This window comes from Macrobrachium rosenbergii, chromosome 28, assembly GCF_040412425.1.
Source record: "Macrobrachium rosenbergii isolate ZJJX-2024 chromosome 28, ASM4041242v1, whole genome shotgun sequence".
NCBI lineage: Eukaryota > Metazoa > Arthropoda > Malacostraca > Decapoda > Palaemonidae > Macrobrachium > Macrobrachium rosenbergii.
In genome coordinates this window covers 1217373-1233435 of record NC_089768.1, presented here as the reverse complement: position 1 = coordinate 1233435, position 16063 = coordinate 1217373, and the positions used below count along the sequence as shown (strand labels likewise).

The window sequence follows — 16063 nt, the reverse complement described above, 5'->3', positions numbered from 1 at the left end:
AGGATAACATTAGAAATAAGAGAAATTGCATAAGTTCTATGTGTAAATGAGGAAATGATGGAGGTGGAATGGAAATGGCCTGACATGTCCTTCACGCATCCCCTGGAGAATATTATGTTAAAGTGCCGTCTAGGCTTCTGTACGAATACTCACCCGAAGGGTTGGAAGACCCAGGCCTATCTGGATGAGAACTGTGCGATTGGAGGTTAGAGATGACTGGAGATTTGTGGAAGGTAAAGCACAGGAAAAACATGGGTGATGAATTTCACAGAGGCCCTTTTGTGTCACACAGCATAGGAGGCGATGATGATGATATTTACAGTCACTCTTCCACATGTTAAGCCCAGCCAGACTCTCCCAAAATATTTCTTTTTCACCCTTGTTTTTTTTTCCATTCGAGAACCACGTTTACACACTAACATAACTTATTCTACTGCCATGCTCAGTCTTACCAATGCCATCCTCAGACAAAAACTTATCTTCAAGTATCGGCCACTCATGCAAAATCACTTTCTCCGTCCCACACTTTCATACCTTGCCCTTTCTCGGAACTCTACCAAAGAGCGCCAGATATAAAGTAACAAAGAATGCTTGGTTATTTAGTCTTTACAGATAAAAATGGATTGTTTTGAAGCTGGGAGTTCGGGTAAAGAAGAACAAGTGTTTCTTCCTTGTTTAGTCTTTACTCCATGCACTGATGTGAAACGTTTCAAATAAAAAAGGGAAGGGTTTTGAACGTGGCGGGCACTAATTGCAACATGGAATACGTCTCCATTATAAATACCAGGTTATGTAGAATATTGTATTAACGAAGAGAGTAGAACCGTTAGAAGAAACACAATACTTAGGTTATCAACATGCGTTTGTAATACTGATAACAATATTAAAGTGTTAGAACAACAAAAAATTGGCATTATCAGATCGTAAGTAGGTCTATGGCGATGGAGCTCTCTCGCTGGAATAATTTCATTGAGTGTTCCTTTAACTCATTGGAAATTTTAGGTGCCATTGTTAACTGCAAATTCACCTTTTAGACAAATACCTGGCTTATCTCTTCTACAGTAGGGCCAAACCTGTACTGTATATATTGATAAAGTCTTTCAGGTTGTTTAAAGACAAATCTGTTCTGAGGGATTTGTTTTATCATTATCCTGCCTTGTTTTAAATATTAACCCCCTCCTTGGCCTTAGCAGCTATCTCTCGTCTTCAGTTGCAGAGTAAGAAATTCCTCATCCCATATCTTAGTTTTAATTGTTGGCACTGTTATTCGATTAGTTCATTGTGCATGTCCTATACCAGTCTACATAATTCTAATGTAGTAGCCTATCGTACTAGATTTGACTTTAATGGTCTTGGCTTTTCGTTTGTGAGGCTTAATACCAAACTCTTGACCAAATTATGGAATTATCTCCCCAGTCATGCATTAGAATCGCTGGAACTTCAGAAGTGTAAACTGGCTGCACAAGCTTTCTTTTTTAATAGACTCATAGGTTTCTCAGTTTGTAATTTAAATTGTTTTTTTCTTGTTTGATTCTGCTGGTCGCGTTTACCGACTACGTACATTAATATTTAATAGTCACAAGAGTAGCATGGCGGTTTAAGCAGTAGCTTAACGTCAATCCTCTGCTGGAAATGCATATGAATCCCACCAAGAAAGGAAGAGCGACGCCAACCTCACTCTTCTACCAGGCTTGGGTTCGAATTCCACCTGGGAAAAAAGAGCTTAACATAACCTGAGAGATTATGATTTTTAGGTTTAACACAGTCACTTTGTAAGAAGTAACATACAATACGTGACAAAGTAATAAAAATTTCCAGTTTTAGGATGGTTTTTGTATGGTCTCCTTTCATTGTTTAAAAATGGTATTTCAATTCTAATGGTTCATAAGAGAAAGGGTTTTCGTTTTTAACAGAATACTTCTTTTTGCTTCAGATACGATGCTTGTGAACATAGTAAAAGTGACTCTGTTCCACGTGATCCTAGTTATTGCCTTCGCTACATCGCAGCCCTTTCAGTCTCTGAGCACAAGCAGCAGGCGTGGCGACTTCGAATGGAACACGAGGAAGATTGGTGCAAAGAAGGTGGCTACCATATCCATAAGGTAAGTTACTGATCCTTTTGGTTATGCTTTGGATGCGTTTCTTCTTTCATAAAATCATTTCGTGTACTCAAAGCCGTCTTTTTCACGATCTTCATTTCGAAATACACCTTCTCAACGTCTAACTAATACCTAGCCATGCATGGAAAGTGAAAAGAAACACAGAATGGATTTCCTTTAAATGCGAAGAGAAAGAACTTCTGAGTTAAGCATAACGGTTTCCCTATCTGCTCATAACCAACTGATGTGGTATTCAAAGGTCTTTCAAATGTCCATATGAGGAAGACTTCATGTTTAGAAGGCTTCCATTCATCTTTTTAATCCCTCGTTTCAGTTAGGGCAATGATCTCACCTTGCTGAGTTTTGAAATTAGTTTATTGTTTGTTTTAAAGGCACTTCAATACCAGTAGTATCAGACTTAACTTTAGTTCTCAAACAGCAAAGTGACCTTTATGTAATTGTTCATGAACTTGAAAATTAATCTCGAGATTCAAAGCCTGCTCGAAAGAGAAGAGCCTATCCCAAATCGTTGGCTCTGTCGAAAATGTGGAAAATCAGAAAAGCATCTCCTTTTTTTTTTTTTTTTTTTTGCAGGTAGAGATTCCAGTTCCAACCTTGTCCATTCTGATGAGATAGACTATTTAAAAAGACATAACAGGTGCCAAAACCCTTACAGATATTTCTACTGATCAGTAGTCTAAACCAGTTATTTTAGTGTTTCTTCTGATGTGATCATCTAATGGAACTTTGCCCTCTTCTGAAGTGAGTGTTGCTCGGTCGTGATTACTTCCTCAAATTGTGTAGCCAGTTCACCATCATCCTATTGACACGAAAAATGCTTCCCATCTAAACCTCTCTACCACTTTTGTTAGCATTAACAGTGCTTTCACTGACCTTGCGTTGTTTCTTTAAAGGACCAAATGTGGTCTTCAGCAAGGAATTTTTTCCTAACCTACTCTGGTTATGTATTTCCCATACACACATGCCGAATTTTAGTCATATGGAAGGATTCCAGCAGGTTAGGGAATTCCCTTGTAATCAACCAAATCTCTGCGGCAATGCTTTAGACGCCGTTATCACATGACTTTTTTTAAACAAGTAAAAGTAGGCTTTGAACATTCTTTATGCAAGAGTAAGCACTATCATACACTGTCACGGGGTAAGGCAGTATTGTGAGGAAACCAAGATGGTGCAGCAAAACATTTGCTCTTGAGATTATCACATGGATACTAGTCCTTGTCAGGAGCCCCGATGGCTCAGTCGGTTACAGCAGCAGCTTCGGACTTCGTAGAGGTCTGTGGCGCGGGTTCAAATCCACAGCCGACTGATCAGAGAGGCAGACACTTTGCTATCCATGTAGACATCCCGGGATTATATATGTAATCAACGTATAGGTTTGCTTAAAAAGCAAATGGGCAAATGGGTGTTACAGACTAAATACACACTCAAAACAAAGCCACTACAACACCTTCTAAAAACATAACAAACACCTCACACGTCTCGAACTCTCGCCCTACTCGCGCAACAACTTCTCGCTGCTGGGAAGAAACGGCGTTGGGTCGGCTATGATACATGAAACATACGCTACCGGGGTCTAAGCGATGTCAGGCAGGGCAGCCGATTGAGACTACGGTCTACCCCAAAGCCAAATCAAAAGTCCTTCAAAAGAAGGCATCGTGCTTACCCCATACAAAAATGGGAAAAAAAGCACGTTAAAAGAAGAAGAAGAAGATACTAGTCCTTGTCAGTGTACTTTGCTTTGTTAACTTCCCATCTGTTTGCAGCGTGTTCATCAGTTCCTGACCAGAAATCATGTTTGTAGATTCTGGAATAAGATCTTTGCAACATCATAGATTCGTTGTCGCCTACAAAACCTACAATGAAGTTGCTCTCCTCAAAATACAATGCAGGGATCACAGAACAGGCCTCCTAGGTATACTGAGCGAGGTTATGGAGTCTCCATAATCTCGAGGCAGCAACAGATTACCCAGTTGTGTTGCTTGCTTTAACACTTCTTTGGAACAGGATGGCCATTATTGAAATGCAATGGGTCATCTTTACCCATATTAACACTACGCTATCCGAAAAAGGACTGTATTTGTGCACGTTATAAACAGTTTTGTTTTCCCATTGATCTCTATTTCATCATTATCTGGTCTTTCTCCTCTTCGTTTTCTTCCTTTGAAGCTGTATTCACGAGGCGGTTGCCGGTGATAAAGAACTGTGGGTCACTTAATTAACGTTCAGTAAATGACACAAGAGTGAGTGAGTGTTCTTTGCCGTGTTTTTTCAACCCGTTTTCATCCCATACAGACTGTGAAGGTTGATGTTTGTTTCCAAGAGTGACTGAATAACCAATTGGCCAAATTCCCTGATGGAGTTTACCAATTGCGTTGTGTCTGCCAAGTGATCAACAGTGGTCACTGATGAATGAAACCGCTGGGACTGATTCTTTAATTTCTTTGGGTGTGGAGTGGAGAGTGAGTTGCAAAACTGAATGATGTCACCAAATATAATAATTTTGTATGCGAGTTATTGCCTTGCTGCCACTGTAGCTCTTTTTTCATGTTTTTTTTTCTTTTTTTTTTTTGGCATACGCAGTATTTTGAAAAGTCCACGTATGTTGAATTCCCAATTCCTCGGCACTGTTGTAAGCCTGCAAGTTAATAGTTGTGGTCCGTGCCATTAAGTTAACTTGAAACAGAAGAAAAACAGCTTTGAAACTCTTTCCCTATGACTCCAGTTCTCAACCCAGTGGCCTCAAAATTTCACAAATCCCTTCAAAAGACAGATGTTTTTTCTCACTAATTATCTTTGCGCATTTTTATAAATTGTCCTTTTATTACTAAAGTTGTCTTATTATTTGTATATTTTGAAAGGAATCCAAAAGTCATGTCAGATTTTGGAAATATATACGAAAAAAAAAGAATTTGTTGGAGAAAAATAGAAATTTGCAAAATTCTGTACTAGCCACTGAACCTAATTGCCAATAAGAAAAAAAGGCGGGGGGCGGGGGCGGGTGGACCTTAGAATTCATCCCGGTTGCCAGATTTCTACCGAAGATTTTTTCCTTCCTTCAGGCATGACCCTCACAGGGTCTAAGGAGGGCTTATGGTAAAAAATGACGATGCTTAAATTCTAGAAATAGCGTCAAAAATTAATATTTTTGGAGGCATAAATGTCTCAGTACATTTTCCATTGCTTTATTGCAACTTTTGCATTTCATACAGCAATTTCTTGTCATGTTTGACTTCTCTCAAAAATATATAGTTACTGAGATACTGGAATGATAAAATGTAACATTAGTTTGTTGATATGTCAACGTATATATTAACAGTTATTGTCGAGAGATATTGGCTAAAGTGCTGCCGTCCGTCTAACCCTTTCTTGGAACAGCAACATTTAATCCTGTGTCACTGTTGGTGGGTGGGGGGGGGAGTTGCGTAGGGAGGAACTTTATTCTTAAATTGCTTATTTCCGAGAGAAATGAATATCAGATAATCGGTTGGAAATATACGAATTTTATGCCGAAAGTCGAATAGTTGTAATTATGAAAATGATATATAGATGGCAATGCTCAACGCAACTTGAAAAGTACTTTGTAATGTGTTTGGCACCGTGAGTAAAGAAATACTTTGTAATTTGCAGCACACCAATGTCTCGGCAACTGGACATTTGCAAGAGTCGCGCAGAAGAAACGTTGCTGTGAATGACAAGATGGAAAGAAAAACCAGGACAGAAATAATGTCGCTAATTAGAAGTAATATGTCAAAATATACCTCAGTTTTGTTGTTCAGTTCCTCATTTGATTTACACTTGAATTTGTCAGTGTCCAAGTTCTTGTTTTTTCTTTGACATTTCTTGCAGACTCGACTGACTGCTCGTCTTAACTATATTGCCAGTATAGCCTACTCCTGCGACCTGCCCGTATGCTGAACTCAGATTTCTACGCAGCAATACAAACGTTGCTTCCTAACGGTTAACAGAAGTAAATGTGTTGCCAAAATAAGATCCCGTAGAAATGACCGCGGCGTGTTTGGTGTATTTGAAGTGGTCAAAGCGATCAGATTGCGAGTTTAAAGGGCCTATTTTTCAACATGCACGTTGAAAAGACCCCCGACCGTCTTCACGACGAGACAAAAGCCCGCGGCAGGAGTCTTCTCTTATCCAACACATCTGGAAAGCGTCCGGGCATTTCCTCAATTTTCCTACTAAACCCTCAGCCTTGCTCTGAATCTCATCTTGTAAACACACCGGGAACAATTTCTGGTAAGGAGTAAAATGACAGACCACATCCCATGGCGCGTTTCACATCTCTCGAGATGGGTTTCGTTGATGAATGTACTACACAGTTATACCGGTAATTCTTGTACCTGTTACTTTCGTAAATCAGACGGTTTCACGTTTTTTCAGAAATGAGAATTCAGGCTTCGATTTCTCACCGAGATAGGATTAGGTGATGCCCAAGAGAGGGGGTTTCCAGTCTAGAAGAACATCGCGCATAAAGTTACGCCTCACATTGCGTAAAATCTTGAGCTGGAGAGAGCACTTGGCTATAACACATTTTCTTAACCACTGGTGTACAAATTTCCATTCGAATCTTGTTGAATCGGCTTTCAACAAAGACTTACGAACATTCATAAGAAATGAAAGGTAACAGCGAGCAAAAGGTACGCCTGGTCTATTATTTGTAAAAACTGCGAGAATTAACTTGACTGTATCAAAATATGAGAGTTAACACGTAAAGATTAATTGTATAAGAATTAATACAGAAATTAATATAAAAATCATGAGATTTAATAGTTGATGACTGTAATTATACAAGAGTTAACACATTATTAGTGTAACTGTATATGATTTAGCTGGGGATTAATTTAAAAAAAATAAATTAACAGTATTGAGTGTAATACGAGAGTTAACACGTGATGAGTGAAAAAGCCACTAGAGTTAACTTGCAATAACTGAGAGCTAACATGTTACACTTTACACAGAACGAGTGCAATGATACATGATGAGTGTTGTAGTTTGAGAGCTAACTGATGATAATGAGTGAAATAGTACGAGGCGTTTGACGGTGTATTAATATGAGAGTTAACACAGGACGAGTAATGATACGGGAGTTAACATAACGATCGTTATGATTGAGAGTTAACATGGGGTGAGAGTAATATGAAAATTAACACGGGACGAGTATAATGATACTCAAGTTACCACGCGATGGGTGTTAATATACAACGTTTCACACTCGACAAGTGTAATGATGTAAGAGTTAACACATGACGAGAGGAATGATATATAAGAGAGTTCACATGAAATGCGTGTGATGATACGCTTCCACAGTTAAGATCATTTATATAATATTTGCATGATTCAGAAATTCAGTGGAAAATGTTTGCTCTTACTGGTAGAATTCATTTTCTCTATATCGAAAAGCTTTTTTCTCCGTCTGTCAAATATTTTTCCCAGTTTGAATAAAATACCAAAAGCAAGTTTTGCGTCCTTGTTAACAGAACAGTTTAGAGGATAATAATACAGTTAGAATTAGTGAGCAGCTTTCTGAAATGATTTCAGTCTTCGGTGCTTATTTTATTTGACAGAAAAGAGGAGGAGAGGGATCGTCGAAGTGTCGTCATAGCGGAGAACGAGGATGGAGAGTTCAATGTGAAAACAGTATCACCGCGCCGCCATCACCATTACCACCATCATCAGCCAAGCACAGATGCTGCATCTCCAGGTGTGAGCCACGAGAAAGAGAGAAGTTCCTATCATTATCACAGGCATCACCGAGGTGAAGGTACCTATCCGGATGACATTGACTGGCTTACCGATGGAGCGCTGGGAAGAAGAGAATATCTTTCAGAAGCATCAGAGCCTGTAGAAGAGATTCTTGGCGAGTCAGACATCATGTTCTCGGGTAAACGCAATGACATATCGAGAACAGAAGAGAGCCTAATGAATTCAAGAAAGCTTCAAGAATTATTGTCAACTGTAGGGTTAGACATCAATGCCGAAGTCTTCAGGAACGTTACCCAGATGATAGATCGACTAAGAAAGAAGAAGGAAGCTAAAAAAACAGGACAGAAGAAAAAGAAAAGAAGTAAGAAAGTTAAGCGTGACAAAAAGAAGAAAGGAAAGAAAAACAAGAAAAAGGAAAGAAAGAAGAAATGTAAGCTCCTGAAGGGAAAAGAGAAGAAGAAGTGTCGTGCCCAATCTCAGAGCCACGAAAAAGCCAGCAGTAGTAAGTTGCTATGTACAGTACTTTTCTTGACTCATGACGAGTCATGCTAAGTTAGCAGTCTGCAGCCAGTTAGCCTAATGTTAGCAAACTTATTAGTCACTGTCCCTCTGCCACCCTTAGTGTTCTCATAACTTCTCCATTTTAAAAGGAATTTCTGTCACCTGACATTTTTAACTTTTGCTTTGATGCTTCTTTCTGTCCAATTTGTCTTATTCGATTTACACCCAAATAATGTAGAAATTAACAGTACCTTGGGAACTAGCGTGAGCCTCCATGGCTCTGGGATTAGGCCTCTGCTAACATTAGTAGATTATCGTTATTGTTTCAAGCACACTTTGGATGTATACTAGAGATAATTAACGACTGAGTTTCAGTATGTTTATTTAAATAGCAGTCTACACACACACACATACACACTCCATACGCGGGCAGTCTAGGTAAAACCAATCCAGACCCTTACACTCAATGTGTCCCAAGGCCCTGACTTGCACAGAAAGTGGAGGCCTTTTTTCCGACAAACATACACAAAGACCTGGCTGTACAGCTTCAATCTCTTAGCTAGTGTAAAATTTGGCGTTCTTTAGTTTTAGTCGTGAATAGTTTTTATTCATGCTTTTAGTTTTAGTTTCTTCATCATTAATAACTAAGTATAACCATAGCATGGCTCCATTTTTAAAAGTAGATCATTTTAATTACTGTTTCTGACACAGCTCACTCTCCTGAGAGTGCCACTTTGTATGAGGCATAGCCTGACATTATTCTATGGTGTTCCAGTGAGCGGAAGTGAGGCTTGCCAGTACCACAACTTGGAGGAATGTTCTCGCAAAGTCGGCTTTCTGGAATTGCCTCATGAGTCGTTGCTCACTGTCGTCAAGTGCCGCTACAGAGAGGTAGGTGTCCAGAGAGATTCATCTCGTCAGGATTTATTAAATCTGGTCATATTGTTAATAGTAGGCCTAATAACAATATGGCAGTAGTTATTATCCTTTAAGCAAACGTGTTGTGACAAACTGTGTATTTAAGAAAAATCATTTATCTTTTGGTTATCAAAGCATCATGAGTACTTCGTTAGTCTTCTCATAGTATGTTAAAAACCTGAAGGCACGCGTGAGAATATAATTACCTCCCAGAATTTATGTAAATGTCCTGTTCCTCTTTTAAAGGTAGTAGTATCTATATTTGGACCCCTAGCTATGGGTACGAGCACCTGCTGCCTGATAGATGACACTTTTTTGAGGCAAAGACTACCACTGAAAATTTTGGTCTTCTCAGGAAGAACATCATGAATAGTTGGCAACAAGATGATGGACAGGGTTAAGGCGTTGGGTGCTTTATCTCCTCAGCATTTTCAATAAAAACCAATTTGCAACGGCAGGGATCTTGGAACTGGTAATCCTAAAGTATGTTTAGTTACTGAATCCTCCTTGGATTCTGCTACATTAATGGGCAGACAAAACTTCTAAATAATCCCCAGTCCAAGGCTTGTGGGTGTGTTAAGAATTCAATAGTTTATAAATACTAAGGATGAATTAGGAATAGGATATTAGAGTAAATGATTTCAGGAGACAGAGACTGGATATCTTTGTGACTCATAGTGCACGAGAATGGGGGACCCTCATCTGTATATTTATTCAAGAAGAGCAGAGAGCATCATAGAGAAGAGCTGGGCATGATCTGAACACCAAATGCAGAAAGGCACCTATACTGACTGACTGACCGGAGATTTAAATCCAAGCAGAGCAATGCAATTATTATAGTGTGCATTGCATAAATAAATGAACTCCCTAAACAAAGAACAAACAAATTTATGTAGAACAGGAGAGTGTTATCGAAGAATTGCCAGAAAGAGATATGAGAGTTGGTGATGTAAATGCAAAAGTTGACAAGAACGATGAGGATGTGGAGGATATAATGGGCAACTAAGGCCTGAGAGAAACTGCGTCGAAAAATGATGCACTTTTCCAGACAAAGGACGTCGCCATGCAGAGCTGAAGTGGAAAGTACCCCAAAAAATAATTTGCAGATTATATAGGTTTATTGCAATAAACTTATTGAATATGAACGTTGAGAGGCGTTTGCAATTGAATGTCAATGAAGATTTGCACTTTTAGAAACCATATGTGAGGAGGTGTACTGTAGGCATTCAGTGAGGATTAGATGAATATCATGAATACACGTCAGTCTGCAGAAAAGGAAGTACTGTACTGGGGCGTGGGGTGACAAGATGGAAACCTTACTGTAGATGTCTGATGAGACCTGGTAAACAATAAGGAATAAACAAAAGAGAAAGGTAATTGTAGGGAATTTTCAGAGAAGGGATGAAGAATGCAGAGTAGAATATGCTAAGTGATTAAGTATGGATAGCGAAGCTAAATGATAATCACGATATGAGAGAAAATACAAGGAAAAAACAGGTGGATCGCGCTGAAAAAGGGTAGCCCAGAATTATTGATGAAATATCCATGGGGCCAAAGAAAAAATGAAAATGCCTGCCAAAAGGAGAATATTAGCATCAGAAGGTGAAGAAAAAGATCATGAGGCACAATATTTTGGGGAGGTCGTGAAGAAAAGATCTGAGAGAACAGTCTGATCGATCGAGACTTGAGAAGTTGGAAAAGGCCTAAATTTACTTATTAGGGAATTCGTGTTTTCTGAAGTGGAACAAGTAAAAAATGCGCTTAAGTTTCTTCGGCGCAATCGGGTTTCCTGCATAGAGTATAATGCTGTATGAGCCGCTGCCCATGAAGCTTTCAGTCACGGGCCGGTGATGGCCTGTCCTATACCGTTGCTAGGCTCACGATCATGACTAACTTCAACTTTAAATAAAATAAAAACTACTGAGGCTAGAGGGCTGCAATTTGGTATGTTTGATGATTGGAGGGTGGATTATCAATACCAATTTGCAGCCCTATAGCCTCAGTAGTTTTTAAGATCTGAGGGCTGACAGAAAAGGTGGGGACGGACGGACAAAACGCCATCTCAATAGTTTTCTTTTACAGAAAACTAAAAATTATTAGATGAAAAGCCTCAGGCTAAGATGGAGTCACTGGAGAGATGATTTTAGTTGAAAATGGAATGACATCTCACATACCAACTAGACTATGTGACATTCATTTGCAATCAAGGATGACGGGTGAGTTCTGTTGGCTGAATTTATGAGCAAAATTTTATTAGCATATTTATGGGTTAATGTGCAATTTACAACTGTTTTAATTTTGATGATATGTGGTGTTTAATTAGCAGGAGGTAAACATGAGAAGTTATGTTTTTCATGTCACCCCACCCGTAAGGCTGGTAACCAATTATTCAGGGGATTACGATAATCAAGTACATAGCCCCAAAATTATATGGTTTATATATAAAATCCATGTGGTTAGCAAAGAGCATAAATATGAACTTTTTACTAAAATTACACCGCAGTGTGAGACTGGATACATAATTGTTACCGTAATTACATATATTGCCTTTTAAGATGGACACTGCTACATAATTTCTGTTTATTTGGAATGATTGCTATTTGGTAAACAAAAGCAATACAATGAAACAAGTTTGGACAGCACAATAGATATCTTTTAAATGAAGGGATGTTAGGATCCCAAGAGAACCTTCACCCCCAATTTTCAACGCAGTCTAGGTACCTAATCATATCTGAGGGCAAAAAAGCAGGTATGTGGAAGATGATTAATTGGGGGACTTTTGCCTCGTGGGCTCTATGAACATTTTCTGATCATTAACAAAGATGGAGGAGTTTAACTTGGTTCAACAAAAATAGAGTCAATGCCTTCTTGTAATTTTGTTTTAAAATGACTCGTGTTGTCATATCTCTCAGAAATTCTGTGAGGTGTTTCTCATTGAGTTTCAACGAGGTCTGTTTGCTCTCCAGGGACTCGGTAAATTTCTGTTACAATCAGAGTACTTACACGTGTTGAACTTACTCCGTTTATAATGCTATTCCCATCCAGAAGAATACTAAAGCCAGTGTTGACCGTTAGCCCAAACTTGTAGAGTATTATTTGGGGAGATGGAACATGTTGAAGCTTGTGATAGCACCTGATCCAGTTTGTTTGATGGGAAAAAATGTAAATGACATCAGATATCTTGTAACGAAACAATCTCATTCTTTTGTTTGTCTATGTGCAAATTGAGAATGTTTGAAAAAACTGACCTTTGTTAGAATGTGAAAGTCAAATTTAATTTCTCAGTCGACTTCTCTTTTCTTTTCAGCAATTTTTCGATTGTATGGAAGAACTTCGGCTTGAAACTTGTGACCCGAACTTCAAAACTCAAGGAGACATGAAAGCTCTGAGAAAGCAAATTCGTCAAGCAATCCACACCACCAACAGTTGCCTAATCTCGGAGGTTGTCGAGGGCTAAAACAGTCTGAGAATTTTTGAAAAAAAAAAATTAAATGCAAAAATGAAATTGTTTCGTGTGATGGATGTTACGTTTGAATCAGGAGAAACGTTTTTGAATGCTTCTGTGTAAGAGTAGTAACTAGTGTTTGTTAAATAACTGATAGACATTTACTGTCTACTTTTGATAAGACAGAAGGGTTCTAAATGGATGAAAAAAGAAAATTTCAAAAGCAACATCCAGAAAGTTGTGACTCACTGCCATTTTGGACTGTCCAGAGGAGTTGCTCTTATAATGGTAATTTCACAGGACAACATACTCTATCATTGTTTAAAAGCAATAACCTAAGGCTTCAGCACTGAAATTTAGTTAACAGGCATTGTAACCATGAATCCTCTTCATTCGCCTCCTTTGAGGATATCAGGTTCTCAGGCCAGAGAACGTTCTCTAAATTGTTTGGTAAGCCGGATGTTGAGAATTTAATGGGACGATAAATATCTGCTGGATAGTTGACTGCGTGGGTCACAATCAGGCTGGAAGAGCCATGGTCTGGCAACCTACTACATATTCTGAAAGACTTGCCGAGATACGAACGATTAAAACCCTCCGGAGTCACCCCATTTAAGGGAAAAAGGTGTGTGTGTGTCTATATATATATATATATATATATATATATATATATATATATATATATGTATGTATATATATATATATATATATATATATATATATGTATGTATATATATATATATATATATATATATATATATATATATATATATATATATATATATATATATATTACCAATTCTAAATTTTAATGTTAATATTTTTCTGTTAATTTTAGGTGAACTAATGTTAGAATTTCCAATGATTATCTACCAGCATCTGTTTATCAGGAAATTCTAAACCATAGTGGCAGAAGGTCAAGATTGTTTGGGTCTGTTATCCAACACAATTGATAATTCTTATACAACAACAATGTAAATGGGACAGTGTAGACTCGCAATTGAAGTACCTCCTGGGCAAAGTTGGTGAAATGGCACTGGCTGATTTATTTCAAGTTATTCTGTCCCGATGACAGCTGTGGTTAACTGGTGCCTGTTTCATTATTTAGTCGAGCAATTCAGAACCCCCAGAAAATATATGAGATTATAGATCAGCTTCTGTTTTAAAATGCCAGTGTCTTTATACGCGAGATCCTTTCCAAGAAGTTTAGCAATAAAGTGGCTGACATTAGGCCTACTGCATCGCCACAAGCCTCAGTGAGGAGCTGATTTTCAAAACATTCAACCAGCCGAAAGTATCTATTGTAGGTGTTAAGTGAGTGTAGTGTAATTACTCAGAATATAAATAAAGATCAAAGTGACTGGTCACATTCTGCTAACAGAAAACAGTATGGAGAATCTGAAACAACATTCGTTAGAATCACCAAGGATATCAGTGCAAACTTTGTCCCAGGAGCCCACTCTTTCAGGGAGCCGTGCTATGTGCATAATGCAAAAGGATCTTTACAACCTCAAACTGAGCGAAAAAGCTCTTGAGATACCTGCTTTTCGAAAGAATATCCGTCTACGAATTGAAGACCAGTCTGATTTTTTTTCTAATACACGGAACATGAAAGCTCACAGGCATGAGGTTTGAAGTCTTAGTAGAAAATACTATATAAGTGTTATAAGGTGCAAAGGGATCAATGGACCATTACGACTTAAGGATTTTTTTTTCTTTTTTTTTTTTTGGTGAGGATTATTGATTTCACCACAAAATAGAACTCGGCAAACTTGACCCTCTCGTATATTGAATAACTAGTTTCGGGAGCCAGTGATTCTGGTAGATAAGAATTTGAAGTTCCAACTCGCCTGAAATATAGGCATATATATATATATATATATATATATATATATATATATATATATATATATATATATATATATATATATATATATATATATATATATATATATATATATATATATATATATATATAATATTCTAGAAATGAAAATTTGGAAATGGTAAATTTTTATTCAATTCTGTACATATGTGTAGTCTCCTTATTTTTATATTTATGTCTGTATAAAGATTTTGCATATTTTTGTGTAAATTTGTGTATGCACATTAAAAACTGAGATATCTCAGTCAGTTAATGATACCCCGGATCATGTGACAAATATTGTGAGAAACATAATGTTAAGGACATATATTCAGATATAAAGAACTATGATTCCCAGAACATTGTTTTTTTAGCACTTCATGAACGTCATCTTCAAGGAATAGTTAGTTCTTTCTTTCTTTCTTTCTTTCTTTCTTTCTTTCTTTCTTTCTTGAAATCTTCAGCTATATACCCTTAAGACAGAGTCAGCAGACTATAAACCGAAGAGGGCGCCGTAGGGATAAATAAGATGGAATAGAAAAGAAATTCGATACACCTGAGTTAAGGAGATGTCAGCAGAAAGGAGGGATGAATTTGCTCCATTCTGAAACATTTGGAGATCAGAAGATTCAATAGCTGCACTGGGCAAACTATTCCACATTTTAGTTGTAGGCAAATTGAGTAGTAGCCTATTAAGCCTGATACTAGAAAACGGCACACAATTTTCTAGAGTTAATACAGTAGGTTGTGTTAAAGCTTCCTTGTAGATTCTGAGAGCTGGAAATGATGGTGCAAGTTATCCTGGTACAGTATCCGAAGAGGAAGTATCAAAGCACTCTACAGACGAGATTTACTGACTCTCTAAGAGGAGACACAAATTCATGTGACGGACCTGGAAGTTCATGCTCTCTATGAGCTGAAAACCAAGAGGCTGACCGTCAACCAGTACAGCTTATGCCAGTGTGAACAGAAAAAAAAAGTTAAATGAACAATGCGTAAGATTAAATTTAAATGGAAAATGTAGCTGTTTAAATTCCTGCCTTTGGGATTAAGATAATCAGTCTGGAATAAAAAAAGAAATGTACATCAAGATGAAAGTATAACGTGAAGTGTAGGAAAAGAGTAGCTTATGAAATCTATATTTAATAATAACATTACACAAGATACCAAGGGAACCATCCTGTGTCATGTGTTGTTAGTATGATAAACTTAGCCAGCCAAAGACTGTGAATAAAAGATATTAGAGATGAGATCTGTAGCCAAAGGGTGGCCTCCCATGTGCTGTGCAAGATCAGCATGCGTGAAGCCAGTTTTTGGTTGGCAGTGAACGAAGCATTTCCTGGCATTCATTGTGCCTCGTGTGAAGACGACATCTTGTGGCTGTCAGAGCCGTTTTCCACGTTACTAACCGGCTATTATTCTATGTGGGACCGTCAAAACACAGTGGTCACCTGAATGAGTCGGAATTTCACCACTCAGCCTGTGTTGCCTAAGGAAATC

The 16063-nt window shown here is 38.0% G+C and overlaps 1 protein-coding gene across 1 annotated transcript in view; it reads left to right on the top strand.

Moving 5' to 3' along the window:
- LOC136853969 (uncharacterized) overlaps positions 1 to 12914 on the top strand; it is a 36531-nt gene extending 23617 nt beyond the window's left edge. Inside the window, exons 2-5 of the mRNA XM_067129889.1 lie at positions 1934 to 2102; positions 7697 to 8337; positions 9112 to 9227; positions 12562 to 12914. Coding sequence (XP_066985990.1) covers positions 1939 to 2102; positions 7697 to 8337; positions 9112 to 9227; positions 12562 to 12711 — 1071 coding nt within the window. The 5' untranslated portion in view covers positions 1934 to 1938 and the 3' untranslated portion in view covers positions 12712 to 12914. The remainder of the gene's footprint in view (positions 1 to 1933; positions 2103 to 7696; positions 8338 to 9111; positions 9228 to 12561) is intronic.
- The last annotated feature ends 3149 nt before the right edge of the window (positions 12915 to 16063 follow it).